The following is a 23,915-nucleotide window of genomic DNA, read 5'->3' as shown; positions in this document are numbered from 1 at the left end:
CCATCCTAAACCAGCCAAGAACAAAAAAAAATGTAAACTGTTACTTTTTCAGCATGGTAGAACAAAATTGAAAAGAAATTACTGAGCAGGGCGAGATTATTATAAGGAAACAGAAGAATACTCTCTACTGTTTCAATTATGTCAAAAAAGACTGATAGTCCCACGACTGTCCCACGAAATGCCCTTCCCATCATGGTCTCTCTTCTCAAACCCCTGCGTGCCCTCCTCACGCCCCTCTCCACTGATGACGCGCGTGGCTCATTTCCGGCGAGCGCGGTCTGTTGTTGAATGTACCGTTCTGTCCAGATTCGGGATGGTACTCATCAAGCAATAGTGAGTGGCTTTTACTGTATACATTAACTGGATTCAGTTACGTTATATTTTATAGTCAGCGGCTGCCGTATTTTAAACAATTTGCCATATGGCATAATAAACAGATCATTTTAAGCCCGTGATTTGGATGTGCAGGACGGGCGCTAGCCGCTTAGCCTGCCTGATACAGCATTATAGAGTGTTTTATAGACCTCGTCCCCACCAACGCCGTTATTCATCAAAGTATGATAGGATGCGTATTTAATCAGAGTAATATATTGAGTTCAGACTCTGCTGGGTGTTAAAATGCCGGTTTATCGCAAAATAAAGAGGGGCCAGCTAACGACACGCCCGTTATACAGGCGCGGCGCGAGGCAGTTGTCAATGATATGAGAGAATAAATGAGTCTGAGCTGTATTTAACCTCTGCTCACTTCTCTTTTAAGCCAGGTGCTGTTGCCATGTTCAGTAGAAGAGGTAAGAGTACCTGCTTTTTCAGTAACCGGCTGCTGTGTATTCTGTGATCAATGGGTATCTGTGTTTCTGGTTAAACAAATATTTAGACAGCTTCCTTCACTTTAATGGAGTCAGCAGCACTTCTTCTGCATTACATTGTTTGTCTCTATTGTGCTGTGAACTGGCGGACAGTTGCCACTAGTAATTTATGTAACACCCCCTCGCCCCCCCTCTCAGTACCAGGTTGGCCAACTGTACTCGGTTGCAGAGGCCAGTAAGAACAACACAGGGGGAGGAGAAGGGATTGAGGTCCTCCGAAATGAACCTTATGAGAAGGATGGAGAGAAGGGCCAGTACACCCACAAGATCTACCACATACACAGGTGAGAGCATGTGTAAAGGCTTTAATGATGTTGACAGCCATGCTGGTTTCACTTTATCACAGAATTGTTGTTGAAACCTCTAGCAGAATCATCTACTGTATAACAGTTACACTTACTGTTGTAGTGCTATGTAGTGACATATACACTGCCGTTAACTCAGGGTCAGTATATATATATATATAATATACAGTATCTCACAGAAGTGAGTACACCCCTCACATTTTTGTAAATATTTTATTATATCTTTTCATGTGACAACACTGAAGAAATTACACTTTGCTACAATGTAAAGTAGTGAGTGTACAGCTTGTATAACATATATATAATATATATATAATATAATATATAATGCTGTCCCCTCAAAATAACTCAACACACAGCCATTAATGTCTAAACCGCTGACCACAAAAGTGAGTACACCACTAAGTGAAAATGTCCAATTTGGGCCCAATTAGCCATTTTCTAGCCATTTTTGGTGTCATGTGACTCATTAGTGTTACAAGGTCTCGGGTGTGAATGGGGAGCAGGTGTGTTAAATTTGGTGTTATCGCTCTCACTCTCTCATACTGGTCACTGGAAGTTCAACATGGCACCTCATGGCAAAGAACTCTGAGGATCTGAAAAAAAAAGCGGTAAATCTCCATCACGTGCGGGCTTTCACATTGAGCGCCAAACCACATTCATATTCGCGCGATTTTTGGCGCAATTCGTCAGTGAACAACGGCTCTGTGTAGTTAATGCTGCTCAATGTGAAAGCCCGCACGTGATGGAGATTTACTGCTGATTACAGAACCGGCTTTTCTGACAAGATGCGCGTTAAATATCGCATGCAATTTATCGTGCAGCCCTAAATTGTTGCTCTACATAAAGATGGCGTGGGCTATTAGAAGATTGCCAAGACCCTGAAACTGAGCTGCAGCACGGTGGCCAAGACCATACAGCAGTAAAGCACAAGGTCTCTAACATCTGGAAGGGGACTCCAGTGGCAACCTGTGAAGCTCTGGTGAACTCCATGCCCAAGAGGGTAAAGGCAGTGCTGGAAAATAATGGTGACCACACAAAATATTGACACTTTGGGCACAATTTGGACATTTTCACTTAGGGGTGTACTCACTTTTGTGGCCAGCGGTTTAGACATTAATGGCTGTGTGTTGAGTTATTTTGATGGGACAGCAAATTTACACTGTTATACAAGCTGTACACTCACTACTTTACATTGTAGCAAAGTGTCATTTCTTCAGTGTTGTCACATGAAAAGATATAATAAAATATGAGGGGTGTACTCACTTCTGTGAGATACCGTGTGTGTGTGTGTATATATATATATGTATATGTGTGTTAGGGCTGGGTGTTATAGCTAAAAAATGTATCAACGATATAATGTTTCATATCGTTCGTTATCGATAATTATTGACATTTTTTATAACCCTTTGTAAAAAAGTGCAATAGAAAAAAAATGTTTAAATTTAACCACAGTATTTTTTAATTAACCCAATTTATTGAGACAAACAACAGATATTATTTGTTTTAACAGTCAAACACACAATAAAAATTAAGCAAATATCTCATTTCTAATGTTTTATATGCAGATTAAATAGTTCTTAAAGGGTTAGTTCACCCAAAAACTAACCTTTTAAGGAAACTTTTGGCTTGTCTTCCAAGGCCACAGGAGGGCGCAATGAGCAAAATAATGCAGCACATGTAAATTGTCAATGCAAATAAATAAATGTCTATAAAAAAACCTGCATTACGTCTAAATTAACTCATATAAATCAAATATAATTTCGTAAATTGCATAAACAATTATGAACAAAACAGCATCATGTATTTATGCATTGCTTAATACAAAGAGCTGAATCGCCCATCACGCAGAATGCATTTAAAAACATATGAGACGCAGTGAAAAGGAATAAACCACCACAAATTCATGACGTGTTTTCTAAGTTTAAACTGTTTTAACTTTGCATGGCTACATCTCTTGTGTGAGGCGCGAGTGCAGCAGTCATATTTGTCCATCTAAAAATGCGCTGAATATGTGTGAATGGCTTGGTTTCGGTTTTCACCTAATCAAGATCTTCTCTGCATTGAGCTTCTATATTTTTCTAATATTTTGAATGCATAACACAGTGGCGGCACATCTCGTGGCTAGACTGTTGCGTTTACACTTGGCATTAACATGCGACCTGTATCTGGATGTTGTCCACATACACATTGAAAAGACAAGTGTAAACGCGCTTTTGATTGGAATGTTATCCGATCAGCGTGTCCTGGTCCAGAGGTAGTCGAGGACGCATTGTGATCGGATCTCAGTGTAATGTAAACGCAATCCAGCCATCGTGTCTGCATTCGCAGGTCGACATCACGCAAAATGCTGCCCCCTCTCTCCCGATCTGTCTTTTATTTTGATTTGTAAAATGTCCCGCATTTCTTTTTCAAAAGAAAACCCACCACTTCAGGTCGACTTTGCACCGCAGACTTATTTAAATATTGCACGGGAAATACAGATCCGATCGGTTATCCAGATCGAGAAGTCAGCTGATGTTGCCAAGGGTAAACTCGCCGTGTCCTGATTGACTGATGATCCGATCTGCTTGATCAGATCATGTTAATGCCAAGAGTAAATGTAGCCTAACAAAACATTAAAATGCAACACCATTAACATCATTATCACTGCATCTCATGCGCCACTGATGACGCTCCCTGACGTACTCCTAACATTCAAATGCAAATGTTTATTTTAAATTAAACTAATATTCTTTTTTTTTTATTCACAATCTCCTCATCACAGGCAGGCACTCAATTCAGCATGTGTTCGTAAATTCTTTTTAAAGAAAAAGATTAAGTTTTCATTGAATTGTACAAAAGTAACAGTAAATAATAAGAAATGTTTCTTGAGCTCCAAATCAGAATATTAGAATGATTTTTCTGAAAGATCATGTGACAATTCAGCTTTGCCATTACAGGAATAAATGACGTTTTAAAACATATTCTACAGTTATTATAAATATTATAATAATATTATTTCACAATATTCCAGTTTTTATTGTGTTTTTGATAAAATAAATGCAGCCCTGGTGAGCATAAGAGACTTTCAAAAATATTGAAAAATCTGAAAAGACCCCAATCAGTACTGTATGGGGAAGACTGGGGCAAGTTCCACACTTTTTACTTTGTCTTGCTAAGGAAAAAACTAAACAAAACAACAACAACAGCATTTGGACATTGCCTAGTTAAAAAAAAAGATTTGACTTAATCATGGAACATGTTGTAACATTACATGACTTAAGTCACAATAATAGACTTTTCATCAAAATGTAAGCAATGAAATAATTCCAAAGATGTTAAAGGTAATTGTAATAACACATAATTATAACATAAAACAATGTGACATCTATATACTTGACCCTTGCTTTAATGTTTTATTGTGTTTGCTTGCTTATCAAACAAATACTATGTTTGAAGGATAATATTCATAAAATTACTCTTATTTATGGCATTGTTTAAAATAAATATACAAAACCACTTTGAGAAGACAAGCATTTTTTAATTGGTCTTCTGAGTCTTATTATTAATGGCATGCAGCCCTTTTGACAACTTCTCTGTTTTACAACTATTCACCAGTAATATTATGAATATTAATTTTGTCTTTTACAGCAAGGTTCCCGGTTTTATTCAGATGTTTGCCCCTGAAGGAGCCCTGGTTTTTCATGAGAAAGCCTGGAACGCCTACCCATACTGTCGCACTAGTTAGTAAATACAAATTATTTTGTGCATGTGTAAATAAAGATAAAATAAAATGATATATGAATGAGTCTATAATTCTACCTTTTGCATTTAATGCATTGATAAATTACTGATCTATACAAAAAATCACTTTCTCATCGTCAATGTCATTGTTCTCTTCATTCGCACAACTGAATCAATTATGGAACACCGCAGTCGTTACAGTAAGTGTAATTTTGAAATCGTCATGCTCTGAGATCATTCTAGACTAGTGGTCGACCGATATATCGCCAAGGCCGGTGTGTCGGCCTTGAATATTAATTAAAATAAAGAAAATTTTATCAGCTTTTTATCGGCCACCCTGCTTTCCAAGATATCGGCATCGGCTGTCAAAAAACCCATATCGGTCGACTACTATTCTAGACTGCTCACAGGTTGTTTTTGCTGAACCAGATTTTAGTCAGCATGTCTCACTGTTTTGATCTAAACACTATTAAAATGGATTCAGTTTGTGAAGCTCTCCTTCTGCTTTTCAGAATGAATACATGAAGGATGATTTCTTCATTAAGATTGAAACCTGGCATAAACCAGACACGGGAACAACTGAGAATGTGAGTGTTAATACACAGTTCATCAGCACCTTTACGTGATCATCAGAAACTTTTATCTGCAACTTTATGTGCCAAATACAGTAACTCTGCGAAAGATGCTACAGGTGGAGTCTTTCAACCAGAGCGTCTTTCACCAATTTTTTTTAGTCTGCGTGCAACGCAAATGCAGACATTATTAAAATTAATAAAAAGCATTAGAAGCTGATGTTGGTTAAGATGGATGGTTGATAAATAATCTTTCGCCTCAATTAGATTTGTTTATTAAATAAAATGTTAATTCTGATCAGACTTTCCTGTATTATGGACTTCACAATTGTTAATTTCCAAATTTAGCTATTGTCAATATGGTTACAGGCTTATTCACAGTTGTGAATAGAAAAGAGATCTGACTTAAGTTGTTTGTTCATACAACCGTTATTTGATCCTGTTGTATGAATAGGTGAATTTGAAAGTCTCATCTATTAGTAAATCGCACTGAAATGTTTTATTCTTCCTCTCATGCAGCCTCATGGTCTTCCTCCTGAGGAGTGGGAGGACATTGAGATTGTGCCGATCGATATAGCTGATCGCTCTCAGGTGGATGATGTGGTGAGTTGAATTACAAGTGCATTTCTGTCTTTGTCAAATTATAGATCCAGAATTGGTATTAGTGCTAAAGACGCTCGGCTTTACAGTCTTAAGCCTGGCTCACACTATAGGATTTTTAGCCCGATTTAGCACCAATTTCCCCTTCCCGAGAATTAATCCTTGCACCTCCCGATCTGCTCGCACACAAATCGGGGCCGCCCCGATCATATCAAACATGTTTAATATTTAGGATTTAAATCGGGATGATGACGGCTATATGATTACGTCAGTACTTTCACAATAGCCAATACGTGACCGCAAAACAGCTGCTGTACAGTCCTGTTGGATAGTGGAGACAGAGGAAATTGCTTCTTGACGTTTTATAGTAACATTACTGTCTGTATAATGTGTTGAAAACGTATCACAACCATAAGGAGAAAGAGAAGCGCTGGAGTGAAATCTCCTCAGTTTTGAATGTACCGGGTGAGTGTAGACGACCGCAAAACAGCTGCTGTACGGTCCTGTTGGATAGTGGAGACAGAGGAAATTGCTTCTTGACGTTTTATAGTAACACGACTGTCTGTATAATGTGTTGAAAACGTATCACAACCATAAGGAGAAAGAGAAGCGCTGGAGTGAAATCTCCTCAGTTTTGAATGTACCGGGTGAGTGTAGAAAGCAGCTAGCACGCTAGCTAACATATGTAAACATCACTGAAATATCAATGACGATCTGCTGCGTGAGATCACGTCAGGCGCTCCCTCTGGCATGATAATCTTAATAATATCTTGTAGTGTGTGATGCGCCACAATGTTAAAATCTTGTAGTGTGTGCATGTTTAAGATTTGAGGGAAGATAATCTGCAAAGATTCTCCTTGTGTGTGCTGCAACCAGATTTCATAATCGTCAGGATTTTAAAACTCCTTGTAGTGTGAGCCCGGCTTTAGTCTTATTCTGCTTCATGTTGAGGTCATTAAAATCCTACAGATTTCAATCAAATCCATACATAAGCACAGAATTCACTGTTGACCTGCTATTTTGCTTTTATATTTCTCCTCTTCCTTCCTCATCCCTCCATCTCTGTTTCATTCGTCTCTCAGGACTATAAACCAGAAGAGGACCCTGCCATCTACCACTCGGAGAAAACTGGGAGAGGACCTCTGGGACCTGAATGGAAGGTACACAAACACGCCATACTCATATGTGACCCTGGACCACAAAACCAGTCATAAGGGTCAATTTTTCGAAATTGAGATTTATACATGATCTGAAAGGACATGATCTTTACGTAATATCATATTGATTTTTAGCATAAATGAAAAATCAATAATTTTGACCCATACAATGTATTTTTGGTTATTGCTACAACTATAGCCCAGCGACTCAAGACTGGTTTTGTGGTCCAGGGTCACATATATGAATTTTGAAACACAACAGCTCTTTTCTTAACCCCTAGTGAGCTGCCTTGATGAATGCTGCCTATATAGAAAAATGCCTTTTACAGGTCCATCGCCTATTGGCAATAGTGTAATGGGATGTAACGATTACCGGTTTGACGATAAATTGTGATAAAATACCCCATGGTTAGTATTACCGTTTCATATTTTAATGATCACTATAACCGTATTCGATTACCGCAATTTGAACAACTGAGGATAAATAAATACTGTACTGCACAGGGCTCCAGAGTGCGACCAAATGGGTGCATTTTGCGATAATTTTTTCTGCCCGTGCGACTAAATTTTGTGTGCGGTCGCACTGGCGCGACCACCGCATTGTTTAACTCATAAGTGCTGCATTTCTGTTGCATATGAGAAACATCAAAAGGCAAACGAAACTGAAAGCATAACGAAACCACGCTACTCTTTTTGAACATTTCCAGCACATTTTAACAATACCGTGATAATACTGATAACCGTGATCATTTTGGTCACTATAATCGTGATAAGAAATTGTCATACCGTTACATCCCTAGCACGCACACAGAATTCACTTTCACACCAAATCCAGATTTTTAGATTTCAGATTGTGTGGATTTCTATTGAAAAAAAATGGATTTTGTCCATGAAAATTCAGTGAACAACAGTAAAATGTGACTGCTGCACCTAAAGGCAGCATCCTACAAATTTTTGTTAATGGTTGAACATCCTTCTTTATGCACCTTATGCCAGAGTCCATTATCTATGAAGCATGTTTGTGAGGTCTTGAACTCTTCTAGGAGTCTTTACTTTTTGTTGATTTTGTATGATTTAGTTGGATTTTCTGTTTATAAAAGGTGAAATTTAAAAATCTTTTATGCATATATGGTATAGTTATTTATTTCGTTTTCTATTTTTCACTTGATTCTTGCCTTAAATATATCTGTTGTAGCTGGCATGGCACTAGAGTTAAACAGTTTTCCATTTAAAATACAGGAAGCTACTTTTTTTTTATTGATCCTTTTAAATACTGAAAGCGGTTTATTTGAAATCAACATTTCTCTTGCCTTGTCTGCCATTTTGGATTAATTTTTTTCAGAGAACTGAGCTAATGTTGTCATTGTTATTGATACTCTGATTCTCATTCAGTCTTGAATGCACAGTTTCTGTTCACATCGATTGTATTGAACTATCAAAATGAGTGATTATTTACAATATCTGTTCCTCATGCACCCACCCATCTCTGTCTCTTACAGAAAGAGCTTCATAATGGTAACTGTCCCTATATGACAGCGTACAAGCTGGTAACGGTTCACTTTCGCTGGTGGGGTCTGCAGGGACGTGTGGAGAACTTCATTCATAAGGTGATCCATCAGCACCGAAGAATTCAATATGGCACCACCACAAAAAGACTAAATTTACTTGTTACTTACTTGTACTGGTTGACTTTCAACAACAGCTCCTCTACGTCAGAGAAATGATTCTATCACATATCCTTATAGTTACTTACAGAGCAAAAAATTAGGACCATGTATCATCTGCATAAACCACCAAAAAAGAGGAATATATATCCCTAAACAGCTCAATTTTCATAATATTGGAATTGGATTACATAAAGACTATGCAACAGAGAAATTTTCTTAAAATTACAGATTCAAAGTCCTGTCTGCTGGATCTAGTGGGTCTCAAATGTAATATCTGGTTTTGTTGGGTACCTGGGCACTGGAATCACAGCCAATGAGAAGGCAGACACTGCTGCAAAAAAAGGCATTATCAGCAGCCAATAATTCATTCCTATATTAATAACAAATGGCAAACAGAGTGGAATCTATATACTATGAATTATGAACAAACCATGAAATCAGCCCTAATGTTGGGAGAAGAAGTTCCTATCGATTTTCAAACCAATGGGACTAGATTTTTATATCGTTGCCAAATGGGCCATTCCAGGACGACACACAAGAAGATCCACTCATATGTTCTTTCTGTAAAAACCCTTTATGCCTGAAGCATGTTTTATTAGATTGTGTTGGTTTTAACCCTGTGAGAAACCTTTTTTACTCAGTTAACACTTACAAAGAATTTAACACTAACTTATAATTTAAGTTAAACCAAATGTAGTTTTTTTTTACCATAACAAAACCCAAGTTTTTACCATAACTTTTTGGGCACATTTTTTTAAGGTCCAATTCTCAATATTAACTAACTACAACTTTTGCCGCAATAAACCCCTAATTACTGCTCATAAATAGTTAGTAAGGTAGTTATGTTTAGGTGTTGGTTAGGAATCAAGTAGCGGCTCCTGACCATAAATTTAGGTGGGGCAGATTATGGGTCGTAGCACTAATATATGAAAAACATTTTGTAAACTTTATATTCTAATCTCTGAACACATGCGGACAAAATTTGTTAGAGATGTCCTTGCGTTATCCTGTGGGTGGCGTGCTAATGTTGATTGATAGGCTTGGAGAACACGCGTAAAATGCTGTATTATGATTGCCTTAATATAGCATTTATCACCTCCAAATGTTGATTTTGAATGCTACAAGTTGTGGAGCAATTCGGGTGGTTAAAATTCTCAGAATAGTAAAAAAACAAACAGAATAGAACCATATAAAGGCTATTCATGTGAGCACATTTAAACTAAAGAATTTATACTTTGGTAATTTGATCCACTACTCCACATTAAAAAAAAAAAACAGACATGCCAACTAGTTACTGACCTGTTGCAGACAAATAGCTGAAGCGGATTGATATCGTCTTGGTGGAGCGAGGTTCACGTAAGGTAACGTGAAAATAAACGGGGCAGTCTCAAAATCTGACCCAATGGCTCTCACCTGCCCATATAGATGAGCTGCACCTGGTTAGGATTAAGGGATCTAAAATATAGTCATGCAGGATAAGACAATAATATGTGCTTTATAAGTACTAACAAACAGCCAATCTGCTAGCAATATGCATGCTAATGAGCAACTAGATAATAGTGAGAATTGGTCCCTAAGCTAAAATGTTACCAACATTTTCTTAACGTGAAAATAGCCACAGAAGCTGACATGGTGTTAAAAAACAAACAAACAAACTATGCTGTACTAGTTTGATATATTTTTGGTGATTTGACCGCTCTTGTTAGGTGTTATTAAGTCTTTGTTCATACTGTTGTACTAATATCAACCCCATCTCTCTCTCTGTTTGAGTAGCAGGAGAAAAGGCTTTTCACTAATTTCCATCGGCAACTCTTCTGTTGGCTGGACCGCTGGGTGGACCTCACTATGGATGACATTCGTAGGATGGAGGAAGAGACACAGAGAGAGCTGGACCAGGTATGTGTTTCTGTAGAAAGCATGCAACGCAGTTCTGCCCACATCAACAGAATGACATTCTGATTTATTGAGAAGATTAATGGAGATGATTTATACCTGCAGTTACAGTCTTACCAGTTTTGTGTGACATAAAGCTGGACTTACTCTGTCGTTCCAAAGTTTTGGGTCATTTTGATGTTTTTGAAACGTCTCTTATGCTCACCAATGCTGCATGCATTTGATCAAAAATACAGTAATAATAATTGAACACTTTACAATAATGTTTCATTCTTTAACTTTAGATAACTAGCCTACATTAAAAGTAGTTTTCATTTAGTTGATGTGAAATAAACTACTTAAACATTTACCAATGCATTATTCAAATCAAAAGTTGGATGTTAATATTTTTCAATAGAGCTGAGCTAACATGAACTGACAATGAAGAGTTGTATTTTTATTATATTATTGTAAACAAAGATTAATAAATACTTTAACAAATGTATTGCTCATTGTTATTTAATTTTAGTTAATGCCTTAACTAACATGAACTAATGAGACCTTACTATAAAGAGTTACCGAAACTTTTCTTCTTGTTATTAATGTTGAAAACAGATGTGCTGTTTAATATTTTTGTGGAAAATTGTGATACATTTTTTTTTCTTTGATAAATAGAAAATTCAAAAGAACAGCAATTTTTAAAATGTCATTACTGTCACTTTTGATGAATCTGTTCTAGCTGAATAAAAGTATTCATTTCTTTATGTAAAAAAAATCTTACCACAAACTTAAGAATGGTAGTGCACTTGCATGTGACGGATTACTATTAAATCTGTTTATTTAAATTTTCAGATGCGTAGCCAAGGGTCTGTGCGAGGGATGAAAGCAGGCGAGGACTAGGGAGAGGCAAAAGAATGGAAGAAACACAACAGGGGCTACTTTTTATTTGACCTCCTCCAGCCCTCGTGGCCAATCACAACGTGCCACATCATCAAGCCCTTCCAAACAGGATACTGTCATCCCTTACCAAGGACATGTCCATTAACATGAGCGTGAATGTGTTTAAGTGAATGTGCACAGTATGCATGTGTATCCATGGTTTGTGCAGTCTGACTTTAAACCTCATCATTTGCTGCCAAATTCTTTTGGATTCACTTAAGACGTGTTAAGTGATACCGGCATTTCTTTTTATAATTAAGTATTATAACTGTTTAATGGGTTTTGGTTCACTTTGCAACCATCAGCTTTTTACAGAGTGCGCCAGTGGAGTAACGAATCCCAAGCCAGTTCCTCAGAGAGTCTGAGGAAACATTTCACTACATGTATTTTGAACATAAATAAATGACTAAGTAATTTACTTCTTAATTCTGTTAAATCTGTCATGTTGTTCAGGAAATATCGGTAGAACTTGTAAATGCCTCAAGAGGTAGGATCATTGATGTCAGATAAAAGAAAGATTTGAGATTAAAGGCTTGTTAAACTCATGTGGCTTTAAGCATAACGGTTTTCTGGTTTAGTTGTCTGGTTCTGCACTGATTGCAGTGCGGATGTCATTGAGAGCAGTGGATGGATATGGTTTCATTTTTAAACTGAGTGGAAGAGCCTTGAAACCCCTCCCACCTTTGACTGACATGCCACAGGCCACGCCCCTCCGCTCGGGTGGGGATGGTCTGAATTTTTGGAGAGTGAAGTACAATTTACATGTTGATTTTGAATGCTACAAGTTGTGGAGCAATTCGGGTGGTTAAAGACGATCATATGTCAATTCTCAGAATAGTAATTTTTGGAGAGTGAAGTACAATTTACAATACTGTAACAACAAATAAAGAACACATCATTGACTACCATGAGCTGTGTGCTTCCTTTGATTCTTTTCGTTGATATCAGATTTTGGCTTTTTTGAATAGCAAGCTAATCTTTTTCTGTAGACGGAGTAACAACATTCATTTAACAAGCATGATTAACATCCTGACTTAATTGAAACGACATTTGTTTTTGTGATGCTTCTTATGTTTGCAGGTACAAAAACTAAAATATAAATAAAGCATCTTACCGTTTATGTGATTTTAAATTAAATCCTCAATTTGGATTCATAATCATAATCCGTGCATGACCTCGTTCTCTCATCCGTGATCAACAGCGTCCTCTAGTGGTTTGGTTTTGTACAGACGTCCTTCAGGTCTTCGTGTAGTTCGCCTAGAATTTCAGATTTTTCAATCCCACACACTGCAGAAAATATGTATGCATGTTAGATCGTCGACAGTGACATGTTTTCAGTACAGAATAATTTACGCAAATAAAGCATAGAAGGTCCTTGTCACCTTATTATGTGAAACTTAATTAGCCTTAAACCTTTCGACCAGGTGTCCATGAAAGTTCTGTGGACTAAAATCTAAAACAAATGCTGTATAGCTACATTTTAGATGATCTTGAGCTGATTTGTTTGCTCGTAAACCTATCATTCAATAAATGTTATATCTCTTAGTCAGACAATATATTGACACAATGAACACGGTTAAGGATGAAAAGGCTATTGAATGGCAAACTAGGGCTATACTGATTTAGCATCCTTTATTGTCTCCATAAAGAGACATTTGTCTTGAGCAGTCAAGAAAGCAGGTCAACTTTACAAAATTATACAAAAAACAACAATTTCACAATATTAATATTACACTAAATACATTTCACAATGCCCATTTCCCATATACCCTCACCCCACACAGATCATTTTGTATTATTTAATAGTGTAATTTATAATGTAATTAAGGAGAATTTGTACATATTTAACTTTCAAGTTGGTAAGTACCCTATCTCCTACCTGAGGGCATCAGCTCATAGGCTACTCCTTATGGAGAATATGGCTTGAATCACTAGTAATTATAAGGCTCTGGTTTTTCACAGACCTCTCAAAAATCTCCTGAAAATAAATTAGGAGCACCGGCTCTCCTAACCACATTTTGAAGTCGTGACCTAAATTTAACAGACAAATTACCAAACCATATTGTAAAAGCATAACATATAATAGATTCAGTAGCTGATCTGACAGTTACATAATACTTTTATCCACCCCATATATCCTGAGCCTTCGCAAAAATGGCAAGTGCTGACTAGCTCGTGCACAAACATTAACAATCAAGTTTGTTAATATAAAGGATGAAAGCAAAAGAGGACTATAGGGAGAGAAAAGAGTGGAGAAGATAAAACAGGGACAAGTCACAGATTTAGCATTACTGTTTGTTATTAATGGATGGAATGTTTGTGTTGGGAAAGGTTCACACCTATCACATATCGTTGTAAAAATTGTTAATCAGTAGTGAGATAATTTGCCATTTGGGTGCATTTTATATGTTAGATGGAAGAAAGCTTCATTCATCAAAATGTGACTCTAAAGTCCTCCCACGCACCGAACATGCTGAGGTGAAGAGACTGAGCAGAACACTTTATGATATAAACCTGTTATATCATAAAGATTTTAAGCATTTTAAGAAACAGAAAACATCCTGATTTAAATACTTCAACACTGGATTGCATGCATACAATGAGAGGAAGACAGAAGGAGAGTGTGGTGGATAAATTAGGGATTATGTAGCGTCAGAGGGGAAAAAATGCCTATACAGTGGGATTAAATAATAAAAATAAATAAATAAGAAAGTAGGTCAGCATTATGTCATTTATCTTTACAAATTTCCTCAGACATGCTCTGACTCCATGTCTGTCATTTGCATCTGCTCCAGACAGGGCGACCCATAATGTTCATCATCTATTATCATAGGACCCAGGTATTCATTTTCATATATCGATATGGCATCCGTGCAGTGACTTGTTCTGAAATCATGCATGCTATAGTTTTAAGTTCTGGTGTTTCCTAAAGAAAACATCTTGGACTATTCAGTGATAAAAATGTTTGGGGTTTGGCCATGACATCTTCCTTTACTTGATTTGATAGGAAATATTAAAAGGGTGAAAATCTTAAAATAAGGGAAAATCTTAAAACATTTAGTTTCTTTGCCAAATTTAATAAATATGATAAATATTAATGTTTAACAATAAATGTAATATTTGTATTTATAATACTTTAATCTGATTTTTAAAAACGCTCAGGTTAACAAAAGTTTAGATTTAATGACTACGAATGTCAAGTTGTACAACAACAAAAAAAGAAAAAAAAAGCAAGTGACAAATTTTCTTTACACACAGTATTACTTGTAATTCCTTTGTATCCCCTTTGTGTCTACACCCATTTCTTTTCAGTGCACCTTAAATTTGTGAGCGTATATAATACATAATCTTTTTTTAATTCCCCTGGTCACACTTTAATTTAAGGTCCAGTTCTCACTGTTAACTATTAACTACGACTTTTGCCTCAATAAACTCCTAATTTGCTGTATATTAATAGTAAGTCTTGTTAAGTTTAGGAATGGAGTAGGATTAAAAGATCTAAAATATGGTCATGCAGAATATGTGCTTTATAATTACTAATAACTATAATTATAATTACTATAATAACTAACAAACAGCCAATATGCTAGTAATATGCATGCTAGTTAATAGTGAGAATTGGTCCTTATTTACCTTTATTTAACCAGGAAATTAAAAACTCTTGAGATTTAAAATCTCATTTACAAGCGGGTCCTGGCCAAGATAGGCAGCACATTTAGTTACACACAAAACAAAATACATTCGTTTACATACACAGAAACATACACAAATCACTCAAAACATTTACAATCAGATGACTACAATTAGATACTTTAAAATACGTTTAAAATCATTTAGTGATACCAACTCTTTTAAGCATAACTTATCTTGTAGTCGATTCCAATCAAATGGAGCAGCATAACTAAATGCTCGTTTGCCCATATTAGTACAAACTTTAGGGATGCTTAAAAGATAATAGTCTTGTGAGCGAAGACCATAATTCTTTACACCTTTTTGTAAAATATTCTGCTGTAAATACGAAGGAAGTAAACTTAAAATGATTTTATATATAAATAAGTACCAATGCTTAAGTCTACGGGATGACAACTCCGGCCAGCCAACCCGAGAGTACAATAAACAATGATGAGTAAGGGCTTTTGAATTTGTGATGAACCTTAATGCTCCATGATAAACTGAATCCAACGCCTGTAAACAATGCTTAGGTGCCTGCATGTATATGATATCACAATAATCCAACACTGACAAAAATGTAGCTGCTACCAATCTCTTCCTTGCTGCAAAAGAAAGGCAATACTTGACTCTAAAAAAGGCCCAGTTTCGACGTTAATTTTCTCACAAGGTACTGAATATGAGGCCCAAAAGAAAGAGAATCATCAGTTAAAAATCCCAAGTATTTATACTTAGATACTACCGTACTTCAATCTCCAAACCTTGAAGAGTAGTGATTGAGCATGAGTTTGAAAGTACAAACCTTAAAATAAAGTGTTGCCTTTTTTTTTAACAACTGACCTGAGGCACAATATTCTCTACATACAATATTAAAATGACAAAAATAAAAATTAGAATGAGTTCCAAAATTGGCTTGATAGCGCCACCTATACACTTTCCTCCAATATAAACCACTTTAAATGCATATTGCCCACCTTTCACTGTTTTCCTGAGGGCACCGGGTGGAGGTGGCTCCGGGTGCGAGGGCCCTTTCTGCACTGCTTGCAGCTTTAATTCTAATGTATTTTTTATGTCAGATGATAACATTAAGGCAATAATCTTTATGCACTGACTCCATATCACACCCATACATAATCCTAAATACCCTGTTCATAAACATTTAAATAATCACAGCAGTGCAAATAAGTCTTCTAAGCTATATGTTTTAGGAACCCTGGAACGAATGCACTGGTTATGATGTAATATTGTGTAAATCTGTGCTTGTGTATGCATTCTCCCTGTTGCATTTCAAGAGAAACAGATCGGTGACAGACCAGATATCATTAATGGCTTAGCGAGGTCATTCAGCACATCTGGCGCAGAGGTTTATCTGGGCTGCTGCCTGTCCAGATCAGAAACAATAGATGAGTTTTATTACAGGTCAGAAGATATTTGTTGTTCACTATATTAAAAGAGAGCAAGGTTTTGGATAGTTATGATAGAAGGTATTGTCAGCATGCTGACTGCACAGAGGTTCATCGTGGAGCAGATGTTTCTTAACAGCAGCACAGGCTTAGCAGATCAGCTAGAGAAGGGTGAGTTAAGCAGATTTGCCATGGAGTTCGTGGAAATGCGTGATCAGCTGATGAGGTTAAAGGGATTAGTGGACTGCAGGATTTGATTATATTTATTATTAAAAAAAATTCCCAGCGATCTCTGCCTTTAATGCCATTTTCAGACCATATAGTGCAATATACAAGTGGCAATAATCTGTGTCAATATTGAGATTATTGGTCTAATGCAGAATGTCCTCCAGTGTAGAAGCCCACTAAAACAGACGTTTCACTTTTTATTTTATACTTTACACTTTGTATTAAACTGAAAAGTCATGGACGGAACATCTCACACAGGTCATTTACTTCATTTACTATTTCAAAAATGTTTTTTGTGTGTGTGTGTTTCCACATAGCAAAAAAATCTAAAAATACATTTTTGGCTGAATTATTTCTTCAAATCAAAAAAAGTATGTTGAAATAGCATTATTTTATTAAAAAAAATTGTATAATAATTTTATAATAAATGTATTAAAATAAAAATATCGTCCATTCATATACATATAGCCTATTTTTACACACACACACACACACACACACACACACACACACACACACACACACACACACACACACACACACACACACACACACACACACACGTTGTGTTTCCATGTTTTATGGGGACATTCCATAGGCGTAATGGTTTTTATACTGTACAAACTGTATGTGCTATTGCCCTACACCAACCCTACCCCTAAACCTACCCCTTACAGGAAACTTTCTGCATTTTTACTTTCTCAAAAACTCATTCTGTATGATTTATAAGCTTGTTTCCTCATGGGGACCTCAAAAATGTCCCCACAAGGTCAAAATTTACTAGTATTACTATCCTTGTGGGGATTTGGTCCCCATAACGTGATAAATACCAGGTACACACACACACTAATGCAAAATTAATAACAGTCCGAGAGGGTTTTTAACTTGGTTTTATGCCAAAAGTTCAAGTATGCATGTCCAATGAAAGACACAATTTAATTCCAAACATATATCAGACATGCACCGAAATATTGTTACATAATACTGATATATGACAATATTATCATTTACAGAGTTTAAGGAAGATTCAGTGTTTGATGTCATGTAACAATAAAGCAAAACAAAGTGGCACTCAAAGAGTAAGATAAATATACACAAACAAAGAGGTATAAAATAATGTCCTCATATGCATAATACCGTCGCCAGTGACTCTGATGCAGATGTTTTGTTCTTTAGAGTGATTTTCAGGTCTTCTTCAATGTTTCGGGTGTATTCTCAATTTTTAGACATCATTCTGACAAACTCTAAAGAAGAAAGATGAAAAAGACCAAAGTTTTAACTCAAAGCTGATATACTGTCAGATTAAGTCTTAGTATCCAGTCCATAACTATCAGCTGTTACTAAGCAACAGTGACTGCCTAAAATGCATTATTTATATCTTTGGTTCAAAGATTCCCAACAGTCAGCATCATGTTTACATTTTAGAAGAATTAATTATTGTTATGAATTCTTATTGTTATCAATATTATTTTATATTACCTTTATACGTTTGGGGTAATCCAGTTAAATTAGAGATTAAAATCTCTTTTTCCAAGAGAGACCTGGCCAAAATATTAATCTAGAAAATGGTTTCTGATATGTGGAAACGTGTATATTTTTGTAAAACACTATAATGTGAAAATATTATATTATATTATTATAAATAATATGAATATAATATTGTATTCCTTTTTTAAGAGTTCATCTTTTAAAAATAAACAATACTACTATGGTGTGAAAAATATATTTATAAAACGGATAGTTCCGGTCCTTGATTCTGATTGGTTGAGCAGCGTTCGAAGCTGTTGTAAATTACACTACAAACACACACCTTTGTATACTTCTGTGTGTTGCTCTGCAACCACTTTGTTGCAACCACAACTGATTCTGAGGAACTACATTGTTTGGTGGAAGAATACTGTTTTTATTAATACCATTACATTTTATTTGCTCCGTTTTATTTTGTGAAACCTTACTACGTATATGGAATAAGCGTTTTATAAAAGCAATAAGCCCCGTGAAGCCGTGGTTTACAGTGAATTTATAACAGCTAAGGGGGTTTAACTCCGCTTCGCATCATGCCTAACAACGCCCCTTAGCTGTTATAAATTCACTGTAAACCACGGCTTCTTGGGGCTTATTGCTTTAATCTGCTTAATATCTTATGTAATTTAGTTTTTATTTAAATGAAATCTATTTAATTTATAAAAATTAATTTTTTAAAACAAAAATACTGAGGGGCAAATATAAAACACGTGTATTTGTACTATTCTCAGGGTTCAGAATGAGCACGTTCTTGACTTCTCAGTTGATCCGTGTCATTGGAGGTTCCTGTGAGACACATGAGGGCACGTTTGAGCTAAACTGATCACTCTATACAGCCATGACCCATTGTTTCCTCTGGGCCAACTGTGAATGAAACAGCGCAGGTGTATAGGGTGTTGGATAACTTACAGTCTTGTTTAATTACTGAAACACCTCCACTGCTCCGACATCAATATATTAAAGAACGTTCAGCTTTGTGTAATTACTGAATAAGTTCAGTCTAGCAGGATGGTGTCTAAAGATCCCTTTCCACATATGGAAAAGTACTTTAGATCTGTTTGTGTTACAGATGTGTGGCAGTGCTAAACTAGAACAGAGTGTGAAGATGATCCTGTGTGACTACTAATATGTTCAAAGGGACAGTTCACCCCAAAATGAAAATTCTGTCATCGTTTACTTATTCTAAAGTTGTTCCAAACCTGTATGGAACATAAAAGAAGATACTGTGAGGAATTGTTGGTAACCAAACAGTTGTTGGCAGTCATCCACTTCCACAGTAGATGGAGAAAAATATGAAGTCGATGGCTACCGTCGACTATTAGGTCACCAGCACTCTTCGAAATATCTTCTGTTGTGTTCAGCAAAAGAAATAAACTCATACAGGTTTGGAACAACATGAGGGTGAGTAAATTATGACAATGGGTCAACAAAAGTATGCTGTCTACATTATTTGATTAAATATGGATCTATTTTACCCTCAAAATCAACGGTCCCGTCTCCATTGTTGTCTGCTTCTCGGACCACTGCTTCTATTTCCTTCCTGTTTGTATTTTCACCAAGCAGTTTTAGCATTGCATTCTTTAGTTCTTCAATGGTGATAGTGCCGTCGCCATCCATATCAAACTACACAAAAATATAAAGAGATTACATCAAATATTACACTAAGCTGTGCCTTTTATTTGAAATATGTTTTTAAAATGGAAAGAAAAAGGCACATTTTCTTACCTCTCTAAATGCATCTTTTAACTCTTTCAGTCCGATCATTCCAGCCGTTTCTGCCAGCAGCTTTGGGGCCATGAGGTCAACAAAATCCTCAAAATCTACACTTCCTCCAACTGAAAAATAGGCAGATAAAGAACAAAGATTAGTAAAAAATCCATGTGATCAACAGACGATAAATAAATAAATGAAACTTCCATGGATTAAGAGAATAATCTACAGTGTTTCAGCCAGAGTGATGAACGGACATTAGCACAAAATACATTGACTGGAGCATCAAATCACAAAACAGCTGCTAGCACATAATGAGAGAGACATAAGATGTCTTACGGTTCATGTTGATGTTCTGGCTAAGTTCAAGCAGTTCCATCTCAGTGGGCATGTAGCCCATCGTCCTCATCAGGTTGCCCAGATCTTTACAGCTGATCAGACCATCCTTATCCTTATCAAACTCAGCAAACGCCTCGCGCAGCTCTGCAACACACACAGAACATTGAATTAACAGGGTTCTAAATATATTGAAAATCTGGGAGTTTTTTTTTCTTCCTTTGAACCTAAAAATAAAAAAGTTTTTTTTTTTTATTATTAAAAAAAAATTCAAGCTAAGAATGACAGAAGCTATGATGACATACAATAAAAAAGTATTTTAGATTCTTCACTATATCTGGGTCACTCAGGTTGCCCAGATCTTTACAGCTGATCAGACCATCCTTATCCTTATCAAACTCAGCAAACGCCTCGCGCAGCTCTGCAACACACACAGAACATTGAATTAACAGGGTTCTAAATATATTGAAAATCTGGGAGTTTTTTTTTCTTCCTTTGAACCTAAAAATAAAAAAGTTTTTTTTTTATTATTAAAAAAAAATTCAAGCTAAGAATGACAGAAGCTATGATGACATACAATAAAGAAGTATTTTAGATTCTTCACTATATCTGGGTCACTAATCAACAGTGTTGGGGGTAACGCATTACAAGTAACGCAAGTTACGTAATCAGATTACTTTTTTCAAGTAACTAGTAAAGTAACGCATTACTTTTTTAATTTACAAGAAAATATCTGAGTTAATGTTTCAAAAAAGTAATGCCAGTTACTTTGTTTGCCCATTTATTGACTGACAAGTCTCCTGTCCCCATATTGGGAGAAATCGGAAGTGCAGAGGAATTGTGTGTGCTGTATGAACATGATGCTACTGTAGTTCTAGACTAAATGTGAATGTGCGTTAATTCATCCCACTCACAAAAAACTGATTTAGTATTAATCAAAATGAATTAAAACAGTGAAATGCAAACTCAGAATATGACGCAAACTTGCAATAATTAAATATGTTAAATAACACAAATGTATCTAATCCCGTTTTATTAACCAATGACTTTGCTGCTTACCTCTGCTATCAACCATACTAATAAGCAAAAATGACTTTAGATAAACTAACAATTGTGCTTCATTGTTTTTTTATTGCTGAAGAGTGTTGAACCTTCTCCTGCGTTCTACTGTACAGACGTGTATTTACTTTTCCTTTCAGCCTGAGGTTTATTCACTACACTTTTTGGTGTGAAAGGACTTTTACATTTGCTATAAATAGAACTTCTTATATTAAAAACAATCAAGCCCTGCTCATATTTAAAAAGTAACGCAAAAGTAATGTAACGCATTACGTTCCATAAAAAGTAACTAAGTAACGTAATTCGTTACTTTTTTACGGAGTAACACACTATTGTAATGCATTACTTTTAAAAGTAACTTTCCCCAACACTGCTAATCAAACAAGTCAATCTGTGACTTTGATCATGTGACTATTTATACAGACGGTAGCCTACAAGATTTGAATCCTTCTAACATCATTCTCAAATCAAACTTGTGGAGTTCACGTAGCTCGAGTTGTTGATCATATAATTTAATGTATCAACAAATGTTATAATAAATTTAATACGTTTCAGTGGTACTCTCAGATTCTTCACTGAATTGCATTGGCATCTGGCATTTCACATCTGCTTTGCATTTGATTCTGTACGGTTAATCTGGTTATATAAATGAACCAGTGAACATTTACCAAATAAGTGATTAGTTCATTTACAATTTACAATTGTAACTGTTTTTACAATTTAAAACAGTTATTCTGTTAAACGTAAATATTATATCTGTTTTTAATGGTTAGTTTTAAATACAGTTTCATTTGTATTTTATTTCAGGGTAAACACAGTAAAACAAATGGCTTACCATCTATCTCCTCATCAGCCAGCGGACGCTCCTGTAAAACAGCTACAGTTAGAGTTTCTTTGTATATGTGCATCAGTTTTACACATTTACTTGCACTTTTGTGTTCAGTAGAACTGCATGACCTTTATATAACGTTTAAAAAGCATCTTTTAATATCCTTCTCTCAGATAAACATCATTATATTTCCTGCAGGCGCTCATTAATCTCTAATATCCACTGGCATAAAGAGACATTCTTCTGCTAGACAGACCCGTTCAGATAGATGGGTATTAACTGATCGCTTTTGTATGAGTTCAGCTTGGAATTGTGGGATTTTATAATGTAGCAGAGTAATCTGTATCACTCCAGTACCAGAGTACAGGACAAAAATAAAAAAATAAATAAACGAATAGATAAAAAGTCAATAGACTTACAATGTTTTTAGCTCCTTTCAGGAAAATGCACGCCGGCCCCAGACTCATATCTGACAGCTTCTTCTGTGTGTCTTCTGTGTGTCTCTAAAAATGTTCAAATATTTAACATACTGTAATGTGTATTGTGACACAATTAACATGACTTAAACTAAACTCTGCAACTACTGAATATAACAACAAATTGTCTAAAAAAAATGCCTTTTCAGTTGTTTTTTATTTATTTATTATGAATATGATTTATAATCCGACATATCCTTCTTCTCGAGACATTTCTTGAATAAAACAGAGAACAAATACATAAAATAAATACATACTTTAAAAAAGAATACATTCAAAATACTATTTTAATATTTGATATTAATATAAAAACGTATTAATAGAATGGTAACACTTTACAATAAGGTCATATTAATTAACGTTAGTTAATGTGTTAACTAATATAAACAAACAGTGAGCAATATATGTTTTTACAACATTTAACAAACTGTCAGTGTTAATAAGTTTGTTCACAGTGCATTAACTAATGTTAACAAATACAACTTAACAAAATGTATTAGTAAATGACTAAATTAAGTTAACTTTGTGTAACTTAATGTAGAATTGTTCATTTTTAGTTCATGTTAACTAACGTAGTTAATATTGTTAACAAATGAAACCTTTTTGTAAAGGGTCACTAACAGAATTAATATGCGTAAAATATGTAGTAAGATAGTACTACAGTAAACCTGTGCCTATATATTTATACTATACATTTGTGTATGTAGAAACCTAATTCTTATATTGCAATTCAGAGCTGAAGTTCCTAACACAAATATTTCCTCACCTGTTCAGCTCTCAGCTCCTCTGTCCACAGGAAGGAGTGGAGGAAGGGCAGTCCTCCCCAGTTTTGTTCTGCTTCGTGATGCTTCTGTCAGCCAACTCTTCTTTCCTCCTGTTCTTCAATTCAGAGCAAGAACAAACCCTTCTCACTGTCAGTCAACAGCTGCTGAATGATTAAACGATACAGAGGGAGGAAGCAAGTCAGAGAATGAACA

General features: G+C 35.7%; 2 protein-coding genes across 2 annotated transcripts; one reads left to right on the top strand and one right to left on the bottom strand.

The window, feature by feature from the left end:
• Nucleotides 1-227: 227 nt before the first annotated feature.
• On the top strand, nucleotides 228-11,689 carry LOC107552474 (phosphatidylinositol transfer protein beta isoform-like). The gene is made up of 11 exons (XM_016234359.1): nucleotides 228-333; nucleotides 758-788; nucleotides 1,005-1,150; nucleotides 4,805-4,896; nucleotides 5,090-5,097; nucleotides 5,410-5,484; nucleotides 5,989-6,072; nucleotides 7,152-7,229; nucleotides 8,726-8,833; nucleotides 10,667-10,789; nucleotides 11,618-11,689. The coding sequence occupies exons 1-11, from the start codon at nucleotides 245-247 to the stop codon at nucleotides 11,663-11,665; spliced, it is 882 nt and encodes a 293-aa protein (XP_016089845.1). The 5' UTR covers nucleotides 228-244; the 3' UTR covers nucleotides 11,666-11,689.
• A 6,262-nt stretch (nucleotides 11,690-17,951) lies between these two features.
• LOC107552460 (calcium-binding protein 5-like) lies at nucleotides 17,952-23,908 on the bottom strand. The gene is made up of 7 exons (XM_016234342.1): nucleotides 23,705-23,908; nucleotides 22,882-22,965; nucleotides 22,469-22,499; nucleotides 20,578-20,721; nucleotides 20,254-20,363; nucleotides 20,004-20,151; nucleotides 17,952-18,248 (listed from the first exon to the last, which is right to left on the bottom strand). Exons 2-7 carry the CDS (start codon nucleotides 22,927-22,929, stop codon nucleotides 18,220-18,222), a joined length of 510 nt encoding a protein of 169 aa, XP_016089828.1. The 5' UTR covers nucleotides 22,930-22,965; nucleotides 23,705-23,908; the 3' UTR covers nucleotides 17,952-18,219.
• Between the last annotated feature and the right edge of the window lie 7 nt (nucleotides 23,909-23,915).

The sequence above is a fragment of the Sinocyclocheilus grahami genome, unplaced genomic scaffold (assembly GCF_001515645.1).
Source record: "Sinocyclocheilus grahami isolate Dianchi unplaced genomic scaffold, SAMN03320097.WGS_v1.1 scaffold451.1, whole genome shotgun sequence".
In the NCBI taxonomy this organism is placed as follows: domain Eukaryota; kingdom Metazoa; phylum Chordata; class Actinopteri; order Cypriniformes; family Cyprinidae; genus Sinocyclocheilus; species Sinocyclocheilus grahami.
This window is presented reverse-complemented; position numbering and strand designations above follow the sequence as displayed.

Bases quoted from the DNA above. Each gene is read 5' to 3' on its own strand.
- LOC107552460 (XM_016234342.1), bottom strand. From the start codon at position 22,929: ATGAGTCTGGGGCCGGCGTGCATTTTCCTGAAAGGAGCTAAAAACATT. The intron at 20,364-20,577 runs GTAAGACATCTT...CCTATTTTTCAG, and splicing joins CCAGAACATCAACATGAACC to TTGGAGGAAGTGTAGATTTT. The intron at 18,249-20,003 runs GTAAAATAGATC...TTTCTTCTTTAG, and splicing joins CGGGACCGTTGATTTTGAGG to AGTTTGTCAGAATGATGTCT.
- LOC107552474 (XM_016234359.1), top strand. From the start codon at position 245: ATGACGCGCGTGGCTCATTTCCGGCGAGCGCGGTCTGTTGTTGAATGT. The intron at 8,834-10,666 runs GTGATCCATCAG...CTGTTTGAGTAG, and splicing joins TGGAGAACTTCATTCATAAG to CAGGAGAAAAGGCTTTTCAC. The intron at 10,790-11,617 runs GTATGTGTTTCT...TTAAATTTTCAG, and splicing joins CACAGAGAGAGCTGGACCAG to ATGCGTAGCCAAGGGTCTGT.